The sequence below is a fragment of the Lepus europaeus genome (genome assembly GCF_033115175.1).
Source record: "Lepus europaeus isolate LE1 chromosome 21 unlocalized genomic scaffold, mLepTim1.pri SUPER_21_unloc_4, whole genome shotgun sequence".
NCBI lineage: Eukaryota > Metazoa > Chordata > Mammalia > Lagomorpha > Leporidae > Lepus > Lepus europaeus.
In genome coordinates, this window is record NW_026909009.1 from 171,465 (window position 1) to 185,452 (window position 13,988).

Consider the following 13,988-nt stretch of genomic DNA (forward strand, 5'->3'; position numbering starts at 1 on the left):
CAATGGACAGAACTGCTGAGACATTTATTCTTAAACAACTTACATTATTATTCTCCAAACGGGAGACAGACCATAAAGAAAACCAAAGGAACAAGCAGTGAGATCATTTCAGGTACTGATGTATTCTCAGGAAGGTAGGACAGTAAGATGGTATGGGAGAGAGGGAAGGAGGGCCTCTCCTAGGTATGACATTTCAGCTGAATGGTGATGGGTAAGCAGGCGCAGCTTGGGAAGCAGCAATGGGAAAAGCATTCCAGGCAGAGGGAACAGCAAGTGTAGTGGGTGTGAGGCTGGGCTTATTTGGGGAGCAGGCATAGGAGAGCAATGGGATGTGGAATGAGGTGAGGGGGTGCCTGAGGATGGTTACCTGGCATTTACCCCGAGAGCATTGCTTTTATAGTCAAGAGTATGTGAGTAGATTGTCTACCTGGTTACGCACAGGTGGAATTCTCCAGAGATGGCAAGTGATGGTCAAGTTGGTAAGCTGGCCCCTGGGCAATGGGCAGATTGCACAGCCTCACCACAGGGCCCAAGCCTCACTTCCGCCCGGCGCTTCCATGCCCCCAAACTGCTTTTACAGAATGAAAGTGGGCATCCAGGCGAGTGGCCTGTGGTCCAGGGAACATGTGTCTGCTTTCCGTGGCGTGTCTGCACTGCCGTGTCTGCTGATGATGGAGGGCCAGGCGAGAAGCGGGCCTCACCTTGTTGTTCCACGTGGGGGGTCCCAGGGGGCTGGGAGTAAATTGCAAATTTTTGTCTTCCTCAAAAACAAAGAGTCCTTGTCCTTGCCTGTGGAACGACTCCGTGTCCTTGTTTCTCTGGCCCACCGGTGAAACGGGAATTGAGCAGTAGGAAAAGCTGTGGTCTTCGTCGACTTGAAAACTCCGGCCACACAACACACACATGCACACACACACAGTATGCTTTTGTCCTCTGCTCAGAATCAGAGTGAGCAAACGGAGCCGTGCGTTTGCCTTCGTCTGTTGGGGAGGCTGATCCTCAGCCACGTTGCACCTGCCGCAGGGCCGGCCTCGCGTCCATGCCCCAGTATGCGTTTGTGCCCTGCAGACAAGGGGCTGTAGCAGTCTGCCGTCGGCCAGGCATCCAGCACCTGCTGTGCGGTGAGCCCGCAGTCCCTCCTACGCAAGCTCCCAAGCTCCCTGCCCCATAAGGCTCCCTCACCTGCTCCTGGGTTCCGTTAGTGTTCCTCTGTGCACCTGCTCAGAATTGGCATGGCTGCTGCTCTGCCAGCATTTCATTTTCTTCCCTGTGAGTGCTTGATTGTATTTCTTTCTCTCCCTTTTTCCAAAAACCCCATCTTGAGGGGGCTCTCCTTAAGGCTTCACAGTGCATTTCCCCTTGGAAATTTCCTGCTAAATAAAAGAGGCAAATGGCAGCACTAGTTTTCCGGGGATGGCAGAAGCCTTCAGGGATGCAGATGGAATAGGGAAAGAAAAAGAAAGCGTGGGCACACACACTCAGCCGCCTCTCACTGTTTGCAAGTGCAGCCCACAATGGAGCAATAGGAAATGCGTGTCCGCGTAGGTACTTGTCTTCCGACCCTCGCTGTTGAAACACACCGGCCTCTTTGCCTTCAATCAGACCCTCCGTGAACTTCAATTTCCCCGTGGCTGTGCGTTCACAAACCTGTGTGCTGCAGACATGTTCTCCTGGCCTCCACCCCGCCGACCTGCACGGTGCTTTTCAAAGATGTGATTTCCTAGCTGACATTTAAGACTCAGGAGATGCTGTGTGAAAGCCTGAGCCAGGGGCTTGCGCTGAAAAATCAGAAGGCTTAGGAGCCACTTTCTTCTACGATAGCAATGAGTGGGGCTGGGGAGCGGGTGTCCCCTTGGACAGGTGTGTGTTCCCCGGTGTGCCGCAGTCCCCACCACCAAGTTCTCAACACTGCAGATAAGACGGATGATGGGGCAGGCATCTGGTACAGCTGTTAAAATGCCACTTAGGAGGGGCTGGCACTGTGGCATAGTGGGTAAAGCCACCGCCTGCAGTGCCGGCATCCCATATGGGCACTGGTTCGAGTCCTGGCTGCTCCACTTCTGATCCAGCTCTCTGCTATGGCCTGGGAAAGCAGAAGACGGCCCAAGTGCTTGGGCCCCTGCACCCACATGGGAGGCCCGGAAGAAGCTCCTGGTTCCTAGCTTCAGATCAGTGCAGCTCTGACTGTTGCGGTCATTTGGGGAGTAAACCAGCAGATGGAAGAACCCTCTCTCTCTCTGGCTTTGCCTTTCTTTGTAACTCTTTCAAATAAATAAAATAAAACTTCAAAAAAAAAAAAAATGCCACTTGACACCTGCATCCCACAGCAGAGTGCCTGGTCTTGAGTTCAAGCTCTGTTCCTGATTCTAGCTTTCTGCTGTCGAGCACCCTGGAAGGCGAGGGAGCAGGTGAGGACTCAAGTAGTTGGGTCCCTGCCACCCATGTGGAAGATCCAGGTGGAGTTCCTGGCTCCTGGCTTCTTTGGCCTGGCTCAGCCCCAGCTGTTGTGGGCATTGGTGTGTGTGTGTGTGTGTGTGTTGTATGTCCATATCTTCTGGGTCTCTGCCTTTCAAAATAAAAGAATTATAAAAAGATGGTAAATGAGTATAGATCAGGAGGTGGTGGGGACTTCTAAGAAAGAGAGCTGAGGTGATATCGTGGTAGAGACCATAAGAAGGGAGAGAGTGAGCCACGCAGAGCAGAGCATCCAGGCCCCTGGAGGAGCAGGTGAAGAGGCCCGAGGTGGAACGCTGGCAAGGAGGCCAGCGTGGTTACAGAGCGGGGGCACGGTGAGGAAGAGGAGGTGCGGCCAGGGAAGCAGGCATGGATCAGGTTGCACAGGGCTTGAGGGCTGGGATGATGTGGGGCTCTCACTCACTGTGAGTCAGCTGGTTTAAACCCTCCAGACTAAAAATGAAAGGTGTCCTTGCACCTAAGGAAAGTCAACCAGGGATGTCCCGGTCCCCTGATGTTCCCCCAGTGGAGTTATCCAAGAGCAAGAGAAATAAGGGGAAGGTGTGACCCCCATCCCATGGACGTCTCCTGGAAACCTTCAGGAGTCTGTTCCCATCGTGTGGGTTCTGGAGCTGGCGGCCCAGGGGTCTTCCCACGATCACCATTCAACGTCATTACAGATGCATACAGCTCTCAGGGCCAAGCATCTGTCCCCTGTGATCAGCGCACCCCACCCCACAGGGCCCTGTAGCAAATCTCTGCAGTTGTCCTTCATCCATTTCAACAGTGATTCTTGAAAAATGCGGGATTGCTTTTTCATAATATTGTATTTATTCATCTATCTATTTAGTTTGATTTGAAAGGCGGAGACAAAGAGATCTTCCATTCACAGGTTTGCTTTCCAAATGTCTACAACAGCCAGAGCTGGGCCAAGCTGAATCCAGGATCCCAGAACTCCCACCTGGGTTTCCCAGGTGGGTGTCAGGGATTGAGGTACTTGAGTCATCACCACTGCCTTCCAGGGTGCACATGAGCAGGAAGCTGGAATCAAAAGCAGAGTCAGGACTCGAACCCAGGACTCTGATATGGGATGTGGGCATCCCAAGCAGCAGCTTAACCACTGTGCGGGACACCTACCCCTGAGGGACCACTTTTAAGGCAGTTCCATTGCTTGGATACTTCTGCCATTTGGGACTACCATGTAATAACCCTTAACTGGGTACCTTTGTAAAAAAAAAAAATATTACCATAATATAAAGGGATTGTACTATCCATGCCATTTGATGATTGTACTTTATTTACTTGACAACATCCCATAGCTATCTTTCCATGCCAGCACTCCCCCAACCATCATGCAGTTCATTGGGTCAGAGCGCTGTTTTGGGAGTTGGTAGCATGAGTTTGAATCCTGGTGTTGGTATTGGCTGTGCCTGCAGTGGCGCCGGGACAGCAAGAGTGCAATCAGTTCACCTTTGGGAGTGAGAGCAGAGGGTGAGGAGACAGAGAGGGGAGGCAGGGGCCCCAAAAGAAGAATGATACCTCCCTCATATCTTCAGGACTGTAGGCTGCTTCTACCATGCCTAGGTCTCTGTGCTTGTCTCTATGGCACCACACCCTGTGACTTTAATTTCTCCCTTCTGAACCTACAAGGGCCTGACCCTCCCAGCAGTACAGAGAAAGAATCCTTTTAACTTCTCAGGGTGTAATGGTAAGGTGGAGTCCCAGCACCCTAAGCAGGAAGTTGCCAGCACTTCTCCCATAGCCAAGCTGCTGGGGCAGAAGATGGGCCCCACGAGAGCTTCTGTGACAACCACATAGATTAACAAAAGGATTTGGCTCTAACAGAAAAAACTCTGGCCTGCCCACCAGAAGACTTAAAACACATGAATTTTTTTTTGGCAATGTTTTTTTCCCCCCAGAAACTTTTGATTTAAAGAATACAAACTTCATGCATTTCATAAATACAACTTTAGGAACATGGTGATCCTTCCAACCATACCCACCCTCCCAACCAACACTCCCACCTTTCTTCCTCCTCACTCTACTATTCCCATTCTTATTTTTTACTAAGATTTGTTTTCTTTTTAAAAAGATTTATTTATTTATTTGAAAGGCAGAGTTACAGAGAGAGAGAGAGAGAGAGAGAGAGAGAGGTGAGACAAAGAATCTTCCATCCATTGGTTCACTCTCCAAATGGCCTCAAGGAGCAGGGCAGGGCTGGGCTAGCAGAAGCCAGGAGCCAGGAGCTGCTTCCCAGTCTCCCATGTGAGTGCAGGGGTCCAAGGACTTGGGCCATCCTCTGCTGCTTTCTCGGGCATATTAGCAGGGAGCTGGATTGGAAGTGGAGCAGCCAGGACTCAAACTGGTGCCCATGTGGGATGCTGGTGCTGCAGGCAGCAGCTTTACCTGCTTATACCACAGTGCCGGCCTCACCAAGATCTATTTTCAATTAACTTTACGCACATACGGTTAACTCTGTACTAAGTAAAGAGTTCGACAAATAGTATGAAAAAAACTGTTCATTAACAGTTGAGACAAAGGCTATACAAAGTCATTGCATCTCAAAGTGTCAATTTCATTTCTATAGATTACCTTTTAGGTGCTCCATTAGTTATCACAGATCAGGGAGAAGAGATGGAATTTGTCCTTTTAGCACTGGCTTATTTCACTAAGTATGATGTTTTCCAGTTGCATTCATTTTGTTGCAAATGACAGGATTTCTTTTTTTTTTAACCATTGTGTAGTATTCCATGGTGTACATATCCCATAATTTCTTTATCTGATCTTCAATTGATAGGCATTCGGGTTGATTCCATGTCTTAGCTATTGCAAATTGAGCTGAAATTAACATGGGGGTACAGATCACTCTTTCATATGCTGATTTCATTTTCCTTGGATAAATTCCCAGGAGTGGGATGGCTGGGTCATATGGTAGGTTGATATTCAGATTTCTGAGTTATCTCCATACTGTCTTCCATTGTGGCTATACCAGTTTATATTCCCACCAACAGTGGATTAGGGTACCTTTTTCCTGACATCCTCACCAGCATTTGTTGTTTGTTGATTTCTGTATGAAAGTCATTCTGACTGGGGTGAGGTGAAGCCTCATTGTGGTTTTGATTTGCATTTCCCTGATAGTTTGTGATCCTGAACCTTTTTTTCATGTGTCTGTTGGGCATTTGGATTTCCTCTTTTGAAAAATGCCTATTCAAGTCCTTTCCCCATTTCTTAACTGAGTTGTTTGCTTTATTGTTTTTGAGTTTCTTGATCTCTTTATATACTCTGATTATTAATCCTTTATCAGTTGTATAGTTTACAAATAATTTCTCCTGTCAGTTGCCTTTTCTTCATGATGGTTTTAAAAATGAGAGCAAGAGCTCACAGTACATGAACGTGTACTGAGTGCTAAGCACCACATTGAGGATGTACCATCCATCACTACATCAGACCTGAGAGTTAAATGCTAACTATCAGGACAAGCATCGTGGCGTAGCAGGTTAAGCCGCTGGCCTGCCACGCTGGCATCCCATGTGGGTGCCGGTTATGTCCTGGCTGCTCCACTTCTGATCCAGCTCCCTGCTAATGTGCCTGAGACAGCATTGGGGGATGGCCCAGGTACTTGGGTTCCTGTACCCACATGGGAGACCTAGAAGAAACTCCGGCTCCATGTTACAGTTTGAAAAAATTGAAGAAGGAAGAAGTGATGTTGTTCACTCAGGCCTCAGAGAAACCCCGGGCACCACGATTCCCTGTTCCTTGGAATGAGCAGTGACAGGCTTGGAACGACCCAGGCCTGCATTTGCTTGAGGTTGTGCCACAGTCTGTTGTGAATATTATCGATCTTCTGCCTGGGGGTGAGGTGCTCAGAGGTAGCCATCCATCAGTTAGGCTTCACAGTGTTTTATTTATTTTTTTATTTATTTTATTTATTTTTTTGACAGGCAGAGTGGATAGTGAGAGAGAGAGACAGAGAGAAAGGTCTTCCTTTGCCGTTGGTTCACCCTCCAATGGCCGCTGCGGCCGGCGCACTGCGCTGATCCGATGACAGGAGCCAGGTGTTTCTCCTGGTCTCCCATGGGGTGCAGGGCCCAAGCACTTGGGCCATACTCCTCTGCACTCCTGGGCCACAGCAGAGAGCTGGCCTGGAAGAGGGGCAACCGGGACAGAATCCGGCACCCCAACTGGGACTAGAACCCGGTGTGCCGGCGCCGCAAGAAGGAGGATTAGCCTATTGAGCCACGGCGCCGGCTTCACAGTGTTTAAGCCATAACAGAGGGAACCTCTCCTTAGCCAAATAGCTCCCCAGTGAAGCCGTAGCTGAGAATGTAGATGAAAAATGTTTTTCAAAAATGAAACCCGATGAGGAAACAACCAGACAGACCCAAGTTGAAGGACAGCTTACAAACCAACTGGCCTGGGGTCTTTGCAGACACCAGTGGCCTGAGACCTGAGAAAGGCTTGGGGCCGCACCCGATGAAAGGTAGGTACAGCGAGTTCACCCTCCTGCAACGTGGTCAGAGGAATTGCTCCACTGAAGGGTGGTTTCCCGAAATTCACAAGGCCTTGAAAATGATACTGCATCAACATTACATTTCCTGCATGCATTCATGGTACCATGGCTATATTACTCAGCTTTTGTTACTACAACCTAGAGACGTGAGAGGAGCTACTCAGGAAGGAAGAAAGCTCACTTCAGCTTGCGGTTTGGGCCATTCACAGTCCAAGATCTCAGGGCCTCATTAGTGTGGCACCTGATAGTGGTGGGACACGTATGGAGGGGGGAGCCTGTGGGGAGTGAGGAAGAGAAAGAGAAGCTAGGCTGAAGTCAGCTGATAGCCAGGCCTCTCCCAAGGCCACACCCAAAGGACCTCCTAGAAGACCCACCTTTGGACTCCAGAATTGTATCCAGTCTCCCCCCTTAATCCGTTGACCATTTACCTAAGGCTTTAGGGACCAAGCCTTCAACTCATGGGCTTCTAGGGGACCCCCAGGCTGTCGGCGAAGCCTAACGGTAGCCTTGTGACGAGTGAATGTCCTGTGCTTGGGACACTGAAGAGTGCAGGCATGAGGGGTTGTGTGGTCAGCAGCCATGCGTCAATGGGTCAGAATGAAGGTTATGTATATAACACGGAAGAGGGGAAAGCAGGGGACGAATGTGGCAACATGGTAATTGGCGAACGCAGGCTAGGGGTATCTGGGTGTTAATTATACGATCATGATCAATTTTCTGTGCTTTTACATGGTTTCAAAATAGAAAGGGAAAAAAAAGCAGGTTAGGCATTTTGCAGAGCAGTTAGGACATAGGTGAGGTTGCCTGCCTGCATCCCGTATTGTAACACCAAGAGGCGCAGCTCTGCTCTGGACTCAACTTCCTGCTAATGCAGACCTTGGGAGGCACCAGGGTGGCTCAGGTGACTGAGTTCCGGCCACCCACATGGGACTGAATTCTTGGCTTCTGGCTTCAGCCCCTGGACTGTTTGGGATTTCTCTTTCTGGCTATCTCTCTCTCTCTGTCTCTCAAATAAATAAGTAAAATTAAATACAACACTAGCAGATTAAAGAAATGAGGTATATGGCCGGCGCCATGGCTCAACAGGCTAATCCTCCGCCTTGCGGTGCCGGCACACCAGGTTCTAGTCCCGGTCGGGGTGCCGGATTCTGTCCCGGTTGCCCCTCTTCCAGGCCAGCTCTCTGCTGTGGCCAGGGAGTGCAGTGGAGGATGGCCCAAGTGCTTGGGCCCTGCACCCCATGGGAGACCAGGAAAAGCACCTGGCTCCTGCCTTTGGATCAGAGCGGTGTGCTGGCTGCGGCAGCCATTGGAGGGTGAACCAACGGCAAAAAGGAAGACCTTTCTCTCTGTCTCTCTCTCTCTCACTATCCACTCTGCCTGTCAAAAAAAAAAAAAAAAAAAAAAAGAGGTATATCAGTAGAAGCAGAGGCACAAGGCAAGTGAGAGGAGAGACGTAGTTTAACCACCTACTAGGAATGTGTATCAATGCCAGTTTCCCAGTTGTGATGATGTACTACTGTTGTTACAAGACATTACCCTGACAAGAAACTGGGCCGAGGATAGATGGGACCTCTCCGGATTGCTCCTTACAAACTGTGCGTGAAATGGCACAAGCAGCTCCAAATCTAGAGCAAAAAAACAATCACGGAAAACACGACCGTGCCGGGCCTGTCCCTTGGAGGTTCTGATTGGGACTCTGTCCTGTCCCTCCCACGAGTCTGGCTTTGCAGCAGTGTTCGAGAACCACGGTTAGAAGGAAAGGAGAGCGGCGGTCCTCAAGATCTGACACGCACAGGCACCACTTGGGATGTTTGCTAAAGACGAGATCTTAGGGCCTGGCATTTGGCACAGTGCTTAAGACACTGCGTGGTACCCCCACAGCCCTTACCAGAGAGTTGTGGTTCCAGTCCTGCCCCCACATCCAGTTCCACCTTCCTGCTGGTGTGCACCTGGGAGGCACCGGATGGTGATCCCTGCCACCCCCCAGGGGAGACCTACATTGAGGTCCTGGCTCCTGGCTGTGGCCTGGCCCAACCCCAGCTTTTATAGGCACTTGGGGAGTAAACCCAAGTGGATGGAAGATCTCTATGTGTCTGCCTCTCTCTCTCTCTCTCCCTCTCTCTCTCTCTCTCTCTCTCTGCCTTCAAATGAAATAAAAATAAATAAAAATTTTAATGTTGCATATTTTAGGCTGGTTTTTGAGCTAACAGAATTGGTGTCTAAAAGGTAACACATTTTTTGACAAAAGAGCTGCCAGGGATTTTGATCCAGCAGCCTGAAGATTAGAGCACACCTCACATGGAAGGAACATTTTCCGAGTACTTTGAACTCTGTGGCTTGGATTTGGGGAACTACAGAAGAAAGATGTTTAAAAATCAAAGTTAACAACTCTTCTGCGTCATGCCAAATTAGGATGACTAAAAAGTGTGAAAACAACACAGATCCACAGAGGTTCGCAGGGGAGGGTTGGGGGCAGGGTCTGCCCTGCTCTTTGGAACCATATCCTACACTTCTGGAAATTCAGGTGGGAGATGAAGTCACAGAAAAACATAGACAAGAAAAAAAAATTGCTGTTGACAACGTCTCACTATAGGTCAACTTCTACACAAATCACTGACCATTAGTATCAAGAAAAGACTAAATGACTTCAAGCTACAGCAATTTCCCTCTTATCTGTGGTTTCACTTTCCGTGGTTCCAGTTATCTGAGGTCAGCTGAGGTGTGAAAATAATACATGGAACATTCCAGAAATAAACAGTTCATCAGTTTTCAGTTGCATGCTGTTCTGAGTAGCGGGACAAGAACTCACACTGTCCCCTTCTGTCCCGCCTGGTGGGTGGGTGGGGATCATCTCTTTGTCCACGCATCCACGCTGTCTGTGCTGCCCATCTGTTACTCCTTGGGGGCTGTCTCAGTTATCAGATTGACCATTGAGGTATAGCACATGCAAGAGAAAGCGCATTCATAGAACTGTTATTACAGCATATGGTTATAGTTGTTCTATTTGATTGTTAGTTGCTGTATTAATCTCTTATTTGTGCCTAATTTATAAATTATGCTTTATCTTGGGTATGTATGTATAAGGAGAAATATAGTATATATAGAGTTTGGTGGTTTAAAGAGATCCACTGGGGGTCCTAGAACACATCGCCCATGTATGGGGGAACTACAGAACTTTTAAAATTTACTTATTGGGTTAGTGCTGTGGTGTAGTAGGTTAAGCCTCCATCTGTGGTGCTAGCATCCCAAATGGGTGCCGGTTCGAGTCCTGGCTGATCTTCTTCTGATCCAGCACTCTGCTGTGGCCTGGGAAATCAGTAGAAGATGGCCCAAGTGCTTGGGCCCTGCCCCAGTGTGGGTGACCCAGAAGAAGCTCTTGCTCCTGGCTTTACATCAGCCCAGCTCTGCCCATTGCGGCCATTTGGGGAATGAACCAGTAGATGGAAAAGACTTCTCTCTCTGACTCTCCCTCTCTCCCTATCTGTAACTCTGCCTTTCAAATAAATAAATACATCTTTTTAAAAGTTACTTATTTATTTAAATTTTATTTGAAAGTTAAAGAGATGGAAAGAGTGAGACAAAAATAGAGTTCTTCTGTCCACTGGTTCATTCCCCCAAATGCCTACCACAGCCAGGGATGAACCAGGCCAAAGCTAGGAGCTTGTAGCTCCATCTGATTCTCTTTTGTAAGTGGCAGGGACCCAAGTACTTGAGCCGTCGTCTGCTGCTTCCCAGGGTCCACATGAGCAGGGAGCTGGTCTGAAGCAGGGGAGGTGGGACACGAACCAGGCAGCATCCTAGCCACAATGCAAACACCCACCCTTACTGTACATTCTAGAAGGCAAGAAAGTCCTGAGATATTCCTGAGACATTTTCATATAAAATTAATCTATGTCTTTACTATTAAAAAAGGTAAACTTAGATAAATTAAAAAATTAATGTTGTGTCATGTGAAGGCATTAATGTGTCAGTTAATTTTTTTTTCTTTTTTAACTTTGGTCACATTCAAAATATGGCTCAAACTTGAGGGAAAATAATCCGGAGAAAATAGAGGCATGTAGGAAAGCCTTTTTAAAATTTTTAAAAAATTCTTAGGGCTTGGAAAAGATATGCTGAAATACAGAAATGAGTGCTCAGTGGGAGGGGGTATGGCCACAGGGCAGGGCTCAGACCTGGACCTGGACTAACAGGGCCAGCCTCAGCCCCCAGACCTGTAAGCCATCCTGGCGGGGAGCTGAGCTCATTGCTGGTGCTGCTTTATTGCGAATTAGGAAACTTATTCTGAGCACGCGTCTCAAGTTGTCCCTGGTCTCCACGCCACCACTCCCCTGGATGTTTTATATCACCTTACATCTTCTGAAGGCATTGGACTTGCAGTTCCTACCTGGGGGAGTAGACAGCAAGTGGCCTAGACTCAGCAAGCCTGGAGACCTTGGCCAAGTCACACAGTCCTCTGGAGGTTTTGGGAGGTTAGGTTATGTTTCCTATGCCTGCCAGGTCTGAAGTCATAAATTCTGGGTCAAGTTTAAAGGAAAACCCTATTCCTGTATGATAATAGCCATAGAGTAGAGGATACATCATAGTTCATGGAGCCCTTACCCACCCAAGAGCTATTTTCTTTAAAAGATTATTTATTTCAAAGTCAGGAGAGGCAGGAGCAGAAAGAGAGAGAAAGAATCCTCCATATGCTGGTTCATTCCCCAAATGGCTGCAACAGTCAGGCTGGGCCAGGCCGAAGCCAGAAGCCAGGAGCTTCTTCCAGGTCCCCCACATGAGTGCAGGGACCCAAGCACTTGTGCCATCTTCCACTGCTTGCCTAGGCTATAGCAGAAAGTTGGATCAGAAGTAGAGCAGCCAGACTCGAACCAGTGCCCACATAGGATGCCAACACTGCAAGAGGTGGCTTCACTCACTGTACCACCATGCCCATGCCGGCACCCTGTGGTCTATTTCTGTAGGTCATTTGTAAGGTATACATTTAGGGCCTGAAACATTCCTCCCCGATCCAGATCTAAGCTTTATAGAGAACAGAGATGAGCTGCCGTGTTTCTGGTCCCTAGAAAAGTGCCTGGCATAGAGGGAGTATGCAAATCTTTGTTAAGCAAATGAATTGAATAGTTGATTGATTGAATCAATGAGGGAGGGAGGGAGGGAGTTGTTGGTTAGACATCCTGGCCAGCCCACACAAGCCGAGTTCAATCATCACATCACTATGTTATAATTATAGTGACAGTATTTGCCAAACCATGAATCAGGACCCGTAAAACGACAAAGATTTTTGTGCTGCTTCTGGTAGAGGAGTCAGTTGAGAGATACATTTTGGATTCTGAAATATTGGAATTTGGGGCACATGATGATAATTTCAAAGAACCGTTTTAGGCATTTTATTTCATTTACTTGAGAGACAGAGGGAGACAGACAGAAATCTCCCATCTGCTGGTGCATTCCCCAAATGCTGGCAACAACCAGGGCCGTGCCAGGCTGAAGCTGGCTGCTGGGAACTCATTCCGAGTCTCCTACGTGGGTGACCAGGGACCCAAGTACTCGGTCCTTAGCTGCTGCCTCCCAGGGTGTGTATTGTTAGCTGGAAGCTGGAATGGGGAGCAGAACCAGGCAACAAACCCAGGCCCTCCCATGTGGGATGTGGGGGTCGGAATTGCTAGATGGAATGTCTGCCCTAAAAGACTTTTAAATCACACGAGTGGGTAAAGCCACCGCCTGCAGTGCCGGCATCCTATACGGGTGCTGATACGAGTCCCGGATGCTCCACTTCCGATCCAGCTCTCTGCTATGGTTTAGGAAAACAGTGGAAGATGGCCCGAGTCCTTGGGCCCCTGCACCCACGTGGGAGACCTGGAAGAAGCTCCTGGCTCCTGGCTTCGGATCGGCTCAGCTCTGGCCATTGTGGCCATCTGGGGAGTGAACTAGCAATGGAGTGAACTAGCAGATGGAAGACCTTTCTCTCTGTCTTTCCCTCTCTCCCTCTCTCTCTGTAACTACCTCTCAAATACATAAATAAAATCTTAAAAAAAAAAAAAAAGCAGTTAGGTGTGTAACAAGTAACAAACCTGGCCCAGGGCATGGTCTGGTGGGCAGTGGAGAGGGCTGTGCAGGACAGTGGTAGCCAGCTGTCACCATGTAGAAATACAAGCCCCGCAGGATTAAGCGCGTTCTGGTCTTCATTAAACATTTGACTTCAGGAGCCAAGTTGCAAGGCTGAGGGTGGAGGAGAGGGTAAGGTAAAAGCAGAAATGACATGAGATAGAGCAATAGACACATGAATAAACGGATGATAAGTCATGAAGTGTGGAAAAACAGAAGGCCGGATCTGGTGGACCAGAGGGTGGAGAGAGCTTTCTGTATTTTGCTCAGTTTTCTTCTGAGTTGTTTGACTGTTTTTTTTTTTTAAAGATTTGTTTATTTTGAGAGAGGGGGAGAGAGAGAGAGAGAGAGAGAGAGAGAGAGAGGTCTTCCATCCGCTGGTTCACTCCCCAGATGACTGCAACGGCCGGAGCTGCACTGATCTGAAGCCAGCAGCCAGGAGCTTCTTCCGGGTCTCCCATGTGGGTGCAGGGGCCCAAGCACTTGAGCCATCTTCTACTGCTTTCCCAGGCCATAGCAGAGAGCTGGATCAGAAGTGGAGCAGCCGGGACTAGAACCGGCGCCCATATGGGATGCCGGTGTCACAGGCAGCAGCTTTACCTGCTATGCCACAACACCAGTCCCTTGAATATTATTAATACTTTTGTATTAGATGTTATAAAAAAGGCTACAAAATAATGTGAAACTGCCTAACAAACTCTATGACGTAATGACCTCTGAACTGATGTGAGAATGGAGCATCTTCTTTATGGCCTGCATGTGTAGTCTACTTAGAGTTCTTAGGCATTTTCACATCATTTTGTAGCCTTTTTAAAATAACACTCAATATGTAAATGCTTTCTTGTTAAACAATATTCACACGGCTCAGAGGAAAACTGAGTAAAATACGGGTTTAATTTCTGCTTTAATTTTAGGATTTTCC

At 48.4% G+C, this 13,988-nt stretch overlaps 1 protein-coding gene across 1 annotated transcript in view; it reads right to left on the minus strand.

Annotated features, from left to right (window-relative positions):
• Positions 1-1,168: 1,168 nt before the first annotated feature.
• The window catches only part of LOC133754336 (general transcription factor 3C polypeptide 1-like), an 81,955-nt gene continuing 69,135 nt past the window's right edge, over positions 1,169-13,988 (minus strand). The window contains exon 3 of the mRNA XM_062184799.1: positions 1,169-1,373. Within this exon, the coding sequence (XP_062040783.1) occupies positions 1,343-1,373 (31 nt within the window). The 3' untranslated portion in view covers positions 1,169-1,342. The remainder of the gene's footprint in view (positions 1,374-13,988) is intronic.